The following is a 14,654-nucleotide window of genomic DNA, read 5'->3' as shown; positions in this document are numbered from 1 at the left end:
CGATTCGATCCGACACGATTGTGCTTGCAAGCCTCCTGGATTTTGTACGATCTACATCAAAATTCCTCGAGTCAAGAGTTTCAAAGCGAGCCCTGAAACCCTACACAATAGAACAGCCTCAATGATTAACGCTATGTATCTTGACATTGCTACCTAGGTGCCTAAGAAACATGCGGTCCATATCAGCGGATCTTGCCACAATTAATGCATGCACGTGACTGAACAAGGTCGATCGTTTCAGCACAGTGATGATAGTTCTAGCTTGATATGCTCTCTCGACTATTCATTGACCATTGCGTTCCCTGAGCGAATGGCACAGTTCTCAATGAGGAAGTAGATCCTGAAGATGAGACTTCATCACGTGGTGATCATCATACCTAGAGCTTCTGGAACGCAGTTTGGGACAGGGAAAGCTTGACGGTGAGAGCAAAAGGAGCCATATAGGAGCCGTTACAAACGCAGAGCAGATGTTCAGAATTATCTGACGCGCAATATGAACTCGACTTATTTCCAAATCGGATGAAAGAGAGCATGCGGTTGACTCAAAGCCGTCTGGAAAAGTCGTCCGAGAACTCTTTGCATTGAAGGCTCCCGGCCTTTCCCCAACATTGGAATCCGCTAGGACCACTAGGACCGAGCAACACTTTCTGAGTTCGTCGAGTCATGAGATGATCGAGACTGGCCAACGATGAACCTTGTTAGAAGGGTTGATAGATACTATGGACGCCTTGCTATTGCTGGAAAGGAGCGTAAACAAAGAGGTGCAAAGAAAAAAAAGCTTGCGGGTAAGAGTACTTTTCGACTTTGAACTCCGACGGGGTGAAAAGTCGGGAGTCGAGTTAGGCGCTAAGAGCAGCAGAGTTGTCTTGAAAGTCCGAGATTCGATTAGGCATAAATATCGAGCATAATAGAACACCACTTCCACACAGCATCACAGGCAGGAGCGACTGCAAGTGATAGATATATCCTTGTTGTTGCGAGATTGAGAGTAGAAGTGTTGCTGTGCCGCAGAACAGATAAAGGTTTCGCTCACCGCCCTTTTCAAGCTTGACCAAATCTAGCGACAACCTGCAAACTCCCGAATGAACCAACCTCTCTTCGATTCTCGAGAAAAAAAGATCCAATACACTTTCAGCATTCGTGCCTCAATCCGAGTATCATATCGGCAGACCACTGCTGCCTGCTTCACACCTTGTTGTCCACCCTCCGAGTTCGCTACAATATACGGTTTCACAAGAGCAAAACCTGCGACACTTCGAGAAGATAAGATTATGGATTAGGCAGCTCACGTCGACGTCGTGCTTGTTGCCTGGTCTTCCGAGATATCTACCCTCTCGTCCGACATTGAAGCTTTTGATGCTTCGTAGCTTAGCTGCATCACCACTGCCCTCTACTTCGATGGACGCCTCGCTCGAGATTGTCTCATATATCATCCCGACTCTCATCGCGATCTTTACGGTTCCCGTGATATGGCGATTTGCCAAGAGTATTCGAAGCGCGAAACCCGTCAAGGATGATGAAATCTATCAAGATGAGGATGGGAAGGCGACCGAGGAGTCAATGAAGGAGTATTCAACCAAACGTTCCTTCATTGTGATCTTTGTCGGGACTGGTTTGGGACTTGCTTCTTCCTTTGCACTCTCAGTGGTAGCGACTATTGAGTCTATGAACATCAAATATGTTACCATTGTATGGCTATTGTTCTGGTCCTGGGTACGTAACAGCGTCTTTCACCTCGATTTCCTACTCACAAGACACAGGTTTTGGTACTTCTGCAAGTTTTGGATGTCTTCCGAGAAACCCGATTTGTCACGAGATTCCACAGAGGCGTGCGCAGCTCAGTCTCCCTCTTCCTGACCGGCATTCTTGCTACAATTATGATCCTCTCTCAGCAACCCGACTTCCCTCAGAACATTGCCTTCTACGTCACCCTTGGACTTCAAATTTTCGGTACTCTGACCGCTGGTACCACGTTTTTGTTCATCAAACGACGTCCAGATGTCTTTGCCGAGAATGGGAAAGTCGTTGAAAGGCAACTTCAGACTTCCATATGGACCAAATATACCTACAATTGGAGTTCTGATATCCTGGATCTTGCTGCGACGAAGCTCATTGAGCCCGAGGATTTGCCGGCTATGGATGCTCATGTGAGGGCTAAAGACGTGAAGAAATCGTTCCGAGAGATCATCTTGAAGCCCACCACCTCTCTATGGCTTCAGATTTTCTGGGCTTATCGTGGGGCTCTAGTCTACCAATGGTTCATGGTCATACTTTCCTCTGTGGTCGATGCTGCTCCACAACTGGCGATGTTGCAATTGCTTCGGTACCTAGAAGTGCGAGAAGGATTTGGATTCATCGATCCCAGGGCATGGCTATGTGTTGGATCCCTCTTGTTAGCTACGGCCTTGGAAACCCTGGTTGATTACCGAATAACCTGGCAAATGTGGTCTGAACTTGGGGTACCCATTCGATCAACTCTCACGACTCTAATATTTGAGAAGATGATGAAGCTGAAGGACTGTAAAGAACCTCCATCCGCTGAAAAAGATGAGAAAGACGAGAAAGACAAAAACCCGAATGGAGCCAATGGCAACCCTCACGGACACGGCCATGGACATGGAAAGCCTGACCCCTCCAAAAAAGATGCAGCGAAGAAAGGCAAGAAAACACAGAGTCAACAAGACATAATCAACATGTTTGCTGTCGATACCAACCAAGTTGGAGTTTTCGGAGCCGTGAATCAATTCTACATTATGTTCGCATCGAAATTTGCCGTCTCTATCGTCTTTCTCTGGCTCCTTGTGGGCTGGGAGAGTTTACTGGCTGGCATGTTCGTCATTATCTTGTTCTTCCCAGTCAACAAGTACCTAGCGGGTCGATATGGTACCGTGCAGAAAGAACTAATGAAAGCACGAGATAAGAAGACCAAGGTCATCTCAGAAGCACTTCAAGGCATTCGACAAATCAAGTTCTCTGCGAACGAAGCTGAATGGACCGAAAAGATTAACGACGTACGAGCGGAGGAACTCATTTTGTTGTGGCAATCCAAACTCAACAACCTGAATATGATGCTTGGATCCGATATCGCACCCGTATTCTTGACTGTTCTGGCACTGGCTACCTACTCGTACATCCATGGTGATCTCCTACCATCGGTTGCTTTCACGGCCTTGGGAGTCTTCATGCAACTTGAAGGCATTCTGGGGATGGTTCCATTTCTCATGATGATGGGCATCAATGCAAAGGTATCATGCGACCGCATCGACAAATTTTTACAATCCGATGAGAAGCCCGAAAACACCTATCCTGGTGACTCTATCAAATTTGACAACGTCTCGGTCAGCTTTCCATCAATGTCTAACGATCAGGAACCGGACCCAGAAGAAGATGAGGAAGCACGCCAAGCACGAGAGAACAAATTTGTTCTTCGTGATCTGACTTTACAATTTCCCAACAATGCCCTAAGTGTCATTCTAGGTCCCACCGGAGCAGGCAAATCGTTGCTGCTGGCAGCTATTCTAGGAGAAGTGGATGTCTTATCAGGAAATATTACGGTTCCCCGAGCTCCACCTGTTAGCGAACGTTTCGACAGCAAAGCAACTGCAGCTGATTGGATCATCCCGTCAGCTATTGCATTCGTTGCCCAAACTCCTTGGATTGAAAATGCATCCATCAAAGATAACATTTTGTTCGGGCTCCCTCATGATGAGACTCGGTATGAAAAGGTTCTCAAAGCATGTGCTCTAGCAGATGATCTTAAGCTTTTCGACGACGGCGATCTGACTGAGGTTGGTGCTCAAGGGATCAGTCTTAGTGGAGGACAGAAGTGGCGTCTTACTCTTGCACGAGCGCTGTACTCTCGATCTGGTATACTCATCCTTGATGACGTTTTCTCGGCTCTCGATGCCCATGTTGGTAAATATCTCTACGATAACGCTTTGATGGGAGAGCTGGCTGACGGAAGAACGCGTGTACTCGTCACCCATCACGCTTCTTTGTGTCTTCCACGTGCAAAGTATGCGGTGTGCCTGTCTGCAAAGGGAGTTCTCGAGCATGCTGGTCTGGTCAAAGATCTCCGAGAGACTTCTGCTTTCAAGAATATTGTCCAAGCTGAGGACGAAGAAGCTAGCCCGAAAGAGCAAGAGGCAAATGCCGATGAAGTAAAAGCCGATGGCGATACGAATGGCACGACGCCCAAGGCCGATAGAAAGCCTCCGAAGAAGCTCATTGAAGATGAAGCACGCGAAACTGGTAGTGTCAAGCGAAGTGTCTACATGACCTATCTCAAAGCTACAGGAGGCTACCCTTTCTGGGGGTTTGTCCTGATTTTCTACATCATTGCTCAAGCTCTAAATCTGAGTCGTTCCTACTGGATCAAGATTTGGACTTCGAGCTACGAGCATAAGAATGAGATGCTACATGGTGTTGTCTCCTACGCTCTGCAAACACAATTTGGTGGCGTCAACGCCTCTTCTACTCTCAGCGACACAGCTCAATACTCCCAATCCGATTCGGGATTCTCTGAGATGTTCTCCACTCCGCTTGTCTCTAAATTGTTCTCCAGTTTTCAATCTAGCGACGCTTCGATCGGCTATCCAGTCTCCCCTGCGATTTCGACGTCTTTCTCTCCAAGTTCGCATGCTCAAAGCTCCCAGATGTCGGTGACAGCACTCCCGATTGAAGTCAACAACCGTAGCTTGACATTTTATCTCGTCGGATATGTCGTAATCTCCATGGTATCGACAGTGATTGATATTGGCCGTTTCTATGTCGTTTATCGTGGGTCTCTTCGAGCTTCACGGAAGGTCTTTCAGGATATGACTTACAGAGTTCTTCGAACACCTCTGAGATGGCTTGACACTGTTCCTACTGGACGCATTTTGAATCGTTTCACAGCGGACTTCGCATCTATGGACTCGCAACTATCATCCAACTTTGCACAAGTCGCGGCTTCAATGCTCTCTATTGTCGGAATCATGGTCTCTGCGCTCCTGGTCTCGCCATATATCATCATCTTTGCTCTTCTTCTCCTCTTCTTTTGTGGCCGTATCGCTCTCCGCTACATCCGTGGCGCACGCTCCATCAAGCGATTAGAATCGATTCAGAAATCGCCCATGATTTCGCACTTCACTGCCTCGCTTCAAGGATTGAGCACTATTCGCGCTTTCGGTAGCTCTCAAGTCTTCGAAACCCGTATGCATAACTTGATCGATGCATTTACTACTGCAACATGGCACAATTGGCTGTTCAACAACTGGGTCGGCTTCCGCATGTCTATGGTTGGATCTTTGTTCTCCACTGTCGTTGCGGCTTTTATTGTCGCCACCAAAGGCATTGATGCATCGTTAGGAGGGTTTGCCCTTGCTTTCGCATTGTCCTACCGCCGAACAGTTAATATGACACTCAGACTTCTTGCTGCAACAGAGCTTGATATGAATGCTGCGGAACGTGTCTTCGAATACTCTGGTCTTGCCATTGAACCTGAGGGTGGAGCTGATGTTCGAGCTTCTTGGCCCGAAAAAGGCGAATTAGAGATTACAGACCTCGAAATTGGGTATGCGGAAGGTTTGCCGGCGATTTTGAAGGGCCTGAACGTCCATGTTGAGATGAATCAAAGAGTTGGTATCGTGGGAAGAACCGGTGCTGGTAAGTCTATAATTCATCTTCGTTGGTATGGTACTTACATTTTTAAGGTAAATCAACTTTGTCCTTGGCTCTGTTCCGCTTTCTTGAGGCACGTAGGGGTAGTATCGTCATTGATGGAATTGATATCTCGAAAATCAAGCTTCATGACCTCCGTACACGTCTCGCGATTATCCCTCAAGATCCTGTTCTCTTCTCAGGCACGATAAGATCCAATTTAGACCCGTTCGACCAATTCTCCGATTTCCAAGTCCGTGAAGCACTTCAGCGGGTCCATCTCATCCCGTCTACCGACAACACTCCCGTCCCTGAACACGACCTGAGTACAGAATCGTCCGCAACAGCTGTCGGAAGCAGTGCTACTTCGGTCACGGCTGCTGAACCTGCCAATAAGGAGAACACCAACATTTTCCTGTCGCTGACTTCACCTATCTCTTCGTCGGGGGCCAACTTATCGCAAGGTCAAAAACAGCTTTTATGTCTGGCACGAGCCATTCTTTCTCGTCCCAAGCTGCTCTTACTGGATGAAGCTACTTCAGCTGTAGACAAGAAGACAGACACTCTCATCCAAAGAAGCATTCGAGAAGAATTCGCCAACACAACATTATTGGTCATTGCACATCGATTGAGTACTGTCATGGATTTTGATCGAATTTTGGTTATGAAAGATGGTGTTGCTGCTGAGTATGGAACCCCAAAAGAACTGTTAGAAAAAGAGGATGGCGTTTTCAAAGACATGGTTGCACAAAGTGGAGAGAAGACTGAATTAGAGAGTATGGTGGGCTCGTCTTAAACGCGTGTTTATAGAAGTGAGTGTCCCATCGAGGTATGAGAAGTCCTTTTACTAATTTCAAACAGAAGTTCGTGCATTCACTGTATTGGAATGTTGGTTTATGACAATGTATTAAATTATCTGTTCAAACGATTACCAGACATTCGCGTGACCACACAAAAAGCAGTGGCGAACAAGAAGCTAGTTCTGCTAAGATAAGTACAAAACCATTGACTCTTCAGACAATAGTGCTAAACATCATATCAGACGCTACAACGATCGGACCAGCTATCTCCACTTCTTTGCCCTTGCCTTTCTCCGCAATGTCAATATTCGAGCTCCTCCTCTTGTTGCCATCTACATCTTTCAGACCTCCTTCAGGACGAACAACCGCCCTGTTTAGCAGCGAAACTCCTTCGGCCAAGTACTTTCCACTTCCACTAACACTTCTGCCTATCTCCCCACTCAGCACTCTCTCGTTCACTCTCCTCATCCCACCCGCACTCAGTCCCATTCCCGATTGCATCCCCTGATACCCGGCCCCACTACCACTAGCCAATTCCAAAGTCTTCCCACACAACCTCAAGAACACACCTCCAAGCTCTTCCTTATGCAGCGGGATCAAACTAAACACCAGACTAGCTGTGATCCTCAACAAGGTCTTTCTATGGACTCCCAATCCGTACTTTCCCTCCACCCATTCCCAGAATATCCCTCTCAGGTTCTCTAATATCTTCTCGTCCGCTTCTTCGAGCAGCGGTGACGAGGAAGACGGCAAAGCGTCCAATGACAAGAACAGAATATGATCATATCCCATCAAAGATTGCAGCACTTTCGCCAAATCATAGTGCAGATCCCCTTCCGTCGTGAGCGTGGAAGAGAGCTGGCACCTGACATCGATAAAGCTCGCCGTACTCTCATCAGGCGACAGAATCACGTTCGAAAACACCGGATCTCCATGAATGATCTGGGTACGCACCCCTTTTTCTTCCGCTTCATATGTATCGAGGAACTCGTTCAGGCGTTCGAAATACTTCGCTGCATCAGGTCCCAGGGTATCGTATCTTTCCTTGTTGGCGAAATATCGAGAGCGGAGTTTCGTGCCGTAATTGGCGTACAGATTCGGTGCACCTGTCACTTCGATGCTGTGCTCCTCAAATTTCTCAGCCAATGCAGGTGAGATCTCTATCTGCTGTTGTTCAAGAGAAGGGATCGTGGTATGAATCTTGTGCAACCCAGCCAACATAGTCAATAGTCTCCCCTTGGTAATCGATCGTCCAACCAGCATATGACTAAACGTCAACCCGAGCCTGTACTCCATCTCCAACGTATACGTTTTCGTCTCCTCCAAATAATCGACAGCGAAGATTGTCGGGAAGATGGAAGCCAGCCTGCTCGGCATGTGGGAGTAGAAATAGAGCTCTCCGAGGATAGCTTCGCTTTTGGAGGATTTGAGGACCTTGGAGCCGACGAATTGGACGGTGTTGAAATCGCGGGCGGCGAGCACGGAGCGTGGTTTGGTGGGCGAAGCAGCGGTAGAGGGGAGGATACTGTCGGTGGAGTCGAGGAGCCAGCCTATTTCTCGCTCCGTGTCCAGGTTGGCATTGACAGCGAGGTCGTCAATGTAGACGTCTGCCCAGGGTTTGCCGAAATGTAGGTCTGGACGCAGAATCTGTTAGCATATATGCACCGGACGAGCTGGAAACCCCAGTAATACTTACCATCGTATGGGATTTGATACTTTGCTAACTGATCAAAGGTCAGCATGCCGACGTCCTTGAGAATTGCTCCGACATTGCCGCTGTGTGTTCTCATCCTCCTCGCTGTTTGCTAATCTTGGTCAGTACACAGCCCTTTGACTGAGCGTGGTGCAAATGCTTACAATGATAATATAGTGACCAGCTTTGTGAAGTTGTTGAACCAACTTGATGTTCTTCCAGATGGGCGGACATGTCGTGTAATCTCCTGCAACAGCTGGGACACCAACCAAAGTCATATCGAGATCAAAACAAAAGCGGCGTTTCTGGACCTGATTCTCTTTACCTTCTATCCTCAACTGCAAGAGCAAATCTTGCAACTGCTCTGGCGTACCTACACAGCTGAAATCCTTCATCCCGATCGGAAGACCGAGGAATGGCAGTTTGCCCTCGAAGATCATCATGCCAATCAATTGCGAAGTGTAGTATTCTGCCACGTTCAACTTCTTTGCATTGGCGTCAATACTCTTCGCTGCCCATTCTTGGAGCTTCTCTCCTGATACGAAGACATATGCCCCGGTATTGGCTTTGTTGGAGATTGCCTTCTTCTCTTGGATGTCCACTATTAGTCCATTTTGCTTTGCATCTGTCTTGATGTATGAGAAGATGGGCTTGAGTCCTTCGTCTGAGAAGTAGAAGACGGCTCCATGCCGGAGAGGCAGATTTCGAACTTGTGTCAGAATGTCTGCCCAGTAGATTGTATCGCCTAGAAGGATCAGCCAGCTTCATTTTGGTTTTCATCCTACAACTTACAGTCAAGCGAGATCGTCCTTCTTGTCAGATGCTGTTCTGTCATGCTCTGGGTAATGACATATAGCTGTAATAGTCAGCTGGCCTGTCAAGAGAGTGCAGAGGAGATCATGAAGATCATACTGTCTCGGAAGCACCTCTCGTCTGATGCTTCAATCTCAAAAACTTAAAGTCCAGTTTCGGAAACGTCTTCATCACTAGCTGACCGAGCCTGAATTCATCGTCGATTTCTTCATTCGCGGCCATCCACAGAGTATCTCCCGGTATCAAAGACAAGTTGTCTATCAGTCGCAAGATCATTGGTCTTCCCACAATATTGATGAGGGGCTTGGGATATCGATACCCCTCCTTTGAGAAGCGGCTGCCAATACCTCCAATTGGAATGATGATATTTAGAGCATCTCCGGAGGCCACCTGGCTGTGCTCGTTCTTGCTATACTTTCTGATATGCATTTTGGATTTCTGGGTCCGCAGAGTGGAGTGGTTGAAATTATGTGAAGATCGTTTCTAGTCGGCGTGAATAGACAGATCTCGAGGCCTTTACTATGCTTTGGCAGCATTATTTCTCACATTCTCCATTGACAACATTCGGTGTTCGAGAATGTGATTCGCGTCACTGATCGTGGCGCATGTAAGGAGTTGCACCCCTGTCTTGGCGAGTATGGACACGCCACAGCCAGAAGTCCATCATCGGAAACTCTTCAACACATTCATATTGAGATATTTACATGGGGGAAATCTCGATCTAATCTTCTGATACATACGATCTCGACAACTGCGAACACAGATGATTGTTTCTAGCATTCGCTGGTCCTGTCTATACTCGACGATATCATGTTCTTTCCAGTCATCGGTGCTCACAGTGCTGCATACCTATCCGCCCTTGGATTGATTGTCATCCAAGTTGGTATCGGAATCATCTTGAAGTCATCTCAGACCAACGGCCAGTATGCCTTCTCCGTTTCGGGGTCTGTCACGATATCAGAGTTCTTCAAGTGTCTATTGTCGATATCATTCATCCTCAGAGAATGTCTGATGAAAATCTCAAGCATTCGGCGTGGACACTCTCTACTTCCCTCTTCTCCGAGGTCCGCGTCATCTGAGGAGTTGTCAGTCGAGTCGACTGAGTTTCGTGATATCGAGGATGAAAAGCGTGCAGAGGCTACGGCGCCTTCCTTTGAGCAATACCAAGGAAGTTCTGTGTATAAATTATTCATGCTGAAGATGAATGAAGTTTCTATGGAGAATCGATTTGGCTTTGCGAAACTAGCCTTGCTCTATGCACTCATCAACAATACGGTAAGATCCTATCCTGAGCAGTGGACGATGCTGACCAGGTAACTATTCAGATATTCGTGGCATACAAGCTTGCTGATCCAGGAACCATTGCCATAACTCGAGCTGGCGTGATTTTCATCACTGCCGTGGTCATGGTCGCTACTTTAGGTACAAAGATATCAAAGATACAGTGGCTAGCTATCATAATCCAGGCAAGCACAAGTGAGAGATTATGTACCTGCTGCTAACTTTACACAGCTTTGCGGGTTGATGACGACACAATATCGACCCGACACCGGGATTTCATACCCATTGTTCACGTATGTCGTTCTAATGACACAGGTTTTCATCAGCGCGGTGGCTGGGGTCTACAACCAAGCACTTCTTAAGAGTGAAAAAGCTTCTTTGCATGCACAGAATGCTGTTCTGTATGCCGCTGGATGTATCATCAATATTATAATCCATGTTGTCATTCGATTCATCAAGCCTGCCGAGCCGAGTTTCTTCAAGGGGTATACCAATTGGTCTTCGTTCCTCGTCATCATCAGTAACGTCTTCATGGGCATTGCAATAACAGCAGTCTACAAATGTCAGCATACTCCATTTCGCTTTGACAGTTTAACTGACTCCGGCAGATGCAAATGCTGTGGTAAAGTGCTTGGCATCTGCGGTGGCCACGGGTATCTTGTTATACCTGTCTCCCATCCTCTTCGGTACTGCTATGTCGCCTCTCACCATTCCTGGTGGTCTCATAGTTTTCATCTCGTCTTGGCTGTATATGGATTCGCCTCCACCCAAAGATCCACATCTGGACGATGCGAAAGACGGATTGCCCGAGAAGCGCACTCTCTTCTCTTCTTCTCCACAACCAGTAGGTGTTCTCCAAATATGTATTGAGCAGCGGCTAACAAGACACCCCAGCTTTGGCGTGTTGCTGTCTTAGCGCTCGCTTCGATGATTACAGTACTGATCATCTCTTTTATGGAAGTGGCGGACTTTTCCAATCTCAACGACAACAGAGCCGAAGATCATAGCATGATCCACTCCCCTTTCAATTCTACTGTTGCTTATATCCGATTCAATAGTTGGCGTTTGGAACGCCTAGAATTGTTAGACAAGTACAAACCTTTCTTCCACAGCGTACACTACAGTATGCCAAATATCACAGAGGGCGGTCCAGACTTTGTCAACACAACTCACGATAATTGGGAAAATCAGCTGGTTATGTATATTCCGATGGCTCGCACTATGCAGCATATTCTTGACCAACCTCCAGACTCTCCAGATGCGAAAATCAAGGGTATAATATACTACCACTTGTGAGTATCTACATCTGAAGTCTCCCGCTGTTAGCTAATCTGTCTTGCAGTGATGTGTGGATAGACCCAATGGACTTTTCGGATGAAGACTTCTCTAAAATCTGGATAGCTCGAAGCAGGTCAGACAATGGTGAAGGTGGTGGCCCAACATCTGTATGCATGACGCATCGTAGCCGCTTCCTTGCTTGGCCTGGAATGCATGCGGATAAGAATTGGCACTACTCAATCCTTTTAGCTCTCCAAGCTCTCAAGAAGGCGGACACAGATTTCAAGTTCGACGACGAGGAATGGTGCACGGGGTGGTCGGACATCTACTACATTCCACGACACTTGTGGCCAGATTATATCTTCCTTTCTGCCTTCTTCGGAGCGTTCGACAGTTTCCATGAAATGACCATACCCACCATGGTTCACATTCTTGACCAATCGAGGAGGAAGAAGCCATACACTTCCATCATCAACTGGATTGGCGACTGCTATGGCGGCTGCTGTAACCGTGGAGGTGATCTCCACTCATTCGTGAACCATCGCTGTGGCCACGCTCTGAACTACCTAGGGGACAGCAAAATCTACATGGCACAATACGATCGGCTCGACCGAGTAGCCAAGACACTTGGTAAACCATCGATGTCGCCAGCCTGGAAGAAAGTTCCCGACAGCGAACGAGATTGGACAACTTTCATCAAAGGCTTGTCCCAGTCAGCAATAACAGCCTACCAAGGCTTCTCAAACAAGACGCCAGAAAACGCATATCAGAGGAAGAACATGCCGAAGCCTATTGAGTTCAACTCCACGGGCTGGGAAGCGCCCGGGGTAGACCCATATACTTACTGGTATAGAATGAAGCCACCTAGACCTTTGAATCTCACTGAGATAGCAGAGATTGATCTGAAGGAGCAGCAGCTGGAGGCACTTAATAATGGACCCAAGGAACATAAGGAGGGCCTTGTTAGCAATACCACAGACCTATTATTAGATGCTAAATCAAACAAGGGTCTTTAGGTTCTATTTAAATCAGGAGCCTCTATATACGACCTGATGGCGAAGTTTCGGTTTTATACTAGAATCGACTCAACTCTGAGAAATTTGTCAGAAGTCTTGCTGCCTTTGAAGAATTGCTTGCCACTTGTGGGTGCTGCGCATATTGTCTAATCCATTTGGTGTAGTCATTTATCTATAATTCTCCTTAAAAGAAGGACCTATTAACAAATTGCCCTAACCACACTATCCAAGAATTTCCCTAAAAATACTTTATACTTCGGCAAATCCACCACGCAACAGTAGGTACGGAAGGTGTAGGGTATGGTGCTGTCTATGAGCAGAATCGTTCTTCATCAAGATCCATAGTGTCATAATATTCCTAGACTTATGTTAGATCTGGCAAGCTCTAGGTTCAAGATACTCACTGTTCGTTCTGCTCTCTTCAATTTGCTTGCGGTATCCTTTTCAAGACCAAGCTGCCCTTTCTTGAGTTCAACTATATTGGCGGGACCAATGGTCTCCACCTCCACAGCTGCACTCCCCTCCAAGAAATCAGCTGCAAGTGACTGTGTAGAGTTGAGTTCATCCTCTGAACCAGAATCTTCTTCGATGGTGTCATAGTAGTCGAGCGGTATACCCTTGCCATCTCTATCTTGTGATCGCTCCAAAGGACCTTCGTGAAGGAGCCAATGCAGAGCAATATTGCAGAGTTCGCGCCTGGCATCTTGGTCATTGTCAAACGTCCTCGCGCATTCTATCTGCTTGTAAAGTATGATGTGTCCACGGTCGTCGAATTCGAAGATCTCAAGGTCGGCTTGGCCTCTATCAAGAACCACGATGAAGTTGCAGTGATATTTCATCCTTCGTGATATCTCGTATAGCATGAAAGGCGCACAATAATAGGCTTGGTCGAAGTCTATCTTCCGGATTTTGGTCCTGATGGTACAAATTCCCGATTCCGAAAACTCGACCTTGTTGAGATGGAAGAAGGCATCGGCATAGGTCCGTTTGAGGCGGGGCGAAATGTCCATTTTGTTGAATTGCGCCCCAAAGACGCGCCTTCTCAAAGTTTTGTCAATGGGCGCCATTCTGTATGATTAGTGTAGATGTATTTCGTGGATGTTGCTCAAGTTGGGGTGCGCGTTCTGCAGAGGAATAGAGGATGAAGCTGAACGCGTGTAGCTTGACGCAGAACATTTCATTATTGCATTAATTCAATTATAGCTTTCATGAAAAGCTAACGAAGAACACATCCTCTAATAACTCTTGCGACACGAGGTCCTTAATGCCCCAGCTGTTTAGGTACAAGCGTCGCCTCAAATCAATAACAAAGAGAATCGAATATCGTGCCTCCGAAGAAGAAACCAACAATGCACAGGCGCGGAATGGATGACTTATGGTCTAATGTATTGCTATGGAGCGACAAACTTGACGAGAAATTACCATAATGGCTTGCTTGATTGACACTCAATTTCACGAACCCTCCAACGCCCCACCTAGCAGCCTACCTTATTGCATCATAACCTCCTTGCTATCCGCTGTCTCGCAATCACCTGGATCCTAACTCTCTCACCATGTGCTAGTCATGTTCTTACTTTATAATGTCGGATCTCTCAATGCCCGCGTGGATGGAACGGAAGGTCGAATGTGGCTGCACCTGCGTTCTCCTTGTTCTCTTCTTTCTCCTTGAGGAAATTAGTAAATATAATATGGTACATCTCGAAGTTTTGAACTTACATCATTGACAACTGGCTTCTGGTAGATTGACTTGGTGGGGATCTGCGACTTTGGCTATCCATGTTAGTCTTGCGTTTACTCCTGTGCATGATACTGCTTACTTGAACCCGTGGGGTCTTGGCCAATGTAGCCACCTCCTTGATGTTCTCTTCTTGGTCGTCATACTCCCAACTGTTCATCTTGAAAAGTAAGGTCCTCGTGCCTTTCTGAATTTCATTGTCAGTATGTAATTGGTGTAAGAGAGGGCAATAGATAGATAGGGCTAAGAATTGGGCTGGCTTACTGGCTTCGCTCGTGATCTGGTCACAAGAACCTCAGTGTTTGATACGGAACCCTGAAGACTATGTCAGTGTGCACATGGCTATATTAATCAAATCGAGACTTACAATGTTCATCATCTGACTGCCATGCAGAACC

At 46.9% G+C, this 14,654-nt stretch overlaps 5 protein-coding genes across 5 annotated transcripts; 2 read left to right on the top strand and 3 right to left on the bottom strand.

Annotated features, from left to right (window-relative positions):
* The first annotated feature begins 1,132 nt into the window (after positions 1-1,132).
* On the top strand, positions 1,133-6,569 carry LY89DRAFT_325056 (P-loop containing nucleoside triphosphate hydrolase protein). The gene is made up of 4 exons (XM_018206736.1): positions 1,133-1,713; positions 1,761-5,646; positions 5,694-6,452; positions 6,502-6,569. The coding sequence occupies exons 1-3, from the start codon at positions 1,357-1,359 to the stop codon at positions 6,434-6,436; spliced, it is 4,986 nt and encodes a 1,661-aa protein (XP_018063080.1). The 5' UTR covers positions 1,133-1,356; the 3' UTR covers positions 6,437-6,452; positions 6,502-6,569.
* Positions 6,445-9,375, bottom strand: LY89DRAFT_701657 (nucleotide-diphospho-sugar transferase; the record flags this gene model as incomplete). The annotated part of the gene is made up of 6 exons (XM_018217213.1): positions 6,445-6,481; positions 6,952-8,074; positions 8,137-8,245; positions 8,298-8,878; positions 8,926-8,989; positions 9,046-9,375. 6 exons carry the CDS (start codon positions 9,373-9,375, stop codon positions 6,445-6,447), a joined length of 2,244 nt encoding a protein of 747 aa, XP_018063079.1.
* Positions 9,376-9,566: 191 nt separating this feature from the next.
* On the top strand, positions 9,567-12,736 carry LY89DRAFT_325089 (uncharacterized protein). Its single transcript, XM_018206737.1, has 6 exons — positions 9,567-10,221; positions 10,272-10,412; positions 10,459-10,789; positions 10,836-11,071; positions 11,122-11,519; positions 11,570-12,736. Exons 1-6 carry the CDS (start codon positions 9,757-9,759, stop codon positions 12,519-12,521), a joined length of 2,523 nt encoding a protein of 840 aa, XP_018063078.1. The 5' UTR covers positions 9,567-9,756; the 3' UTR covers positions 12,522-12,736.
* A 95-nt stretch (positions 12,737-12,831) lies between these two features.
* On the bottom strand, positions 12,832-13,679 carry LY89DRAFT_764047 (uncharacterized protein; the record flags this gene model as incomplete). Its single annotated transcript, XM_018221620.1, has 2 exons — positions 12,926-13,679; positions 12,832-12,879 (listed from the first exon to the last, which is right to left on the bottom strand). Exons 1-2 carry the CDS (start codon positions 13,586-13,588, stop codon positions 12,832-12,834), a joined length of 711 nt encoding a protein of 236 aa, XP_018063077.1. The 5' UTR covers positions 13,589-13,679.
* Positions 13,680-13,951: 272 nt separating this feature from the next.
* On the bottom strand, positions 13,952-14,565 carry LY89DRAFT_690748 (uncharacterized protein). The gene is made up of 4 exons (XM_018216158.1): positions 14,521-14,565; positions 14,339-14,443; positions 14,238-14,291; positions 13,952-14,185 (listed from the first exon to the last, which is right to left on the bottom strand). Exons 2-4 carry the CDS (start codon positions 14,414-14,416, stop codon positions 14,114-14,116), a joined length of 204 nt encoding a protein of 67 aa, XP_018063076.1. The 5' UTR covers positions 14,417-14,443; positions 14,521-14,565; the 3' UTR covers positions 13,952-14,113.
* Positions 14,566-14,654: the final 89 nt, after the last annotated feature.

This window comes from Mollisia scopiformis (assembly GCF_001500285.1).
Source record: "Mollisia scopiformis unplaced genomic scaffold LY89scaffold_31, whole genome shotgun sequence".
In the NCBI taxonomy this organism is placed as follows: domain Eukaryota; kingdom Fungi; phylum Ascomycota; class Leotiomycetes; order Helotiales; family Mollisiaceae; genus Mollisia; species Mollisia scopiformis.
This window is presented reverse-complemented; position numbering and strand designations above follow the sequence as displayed.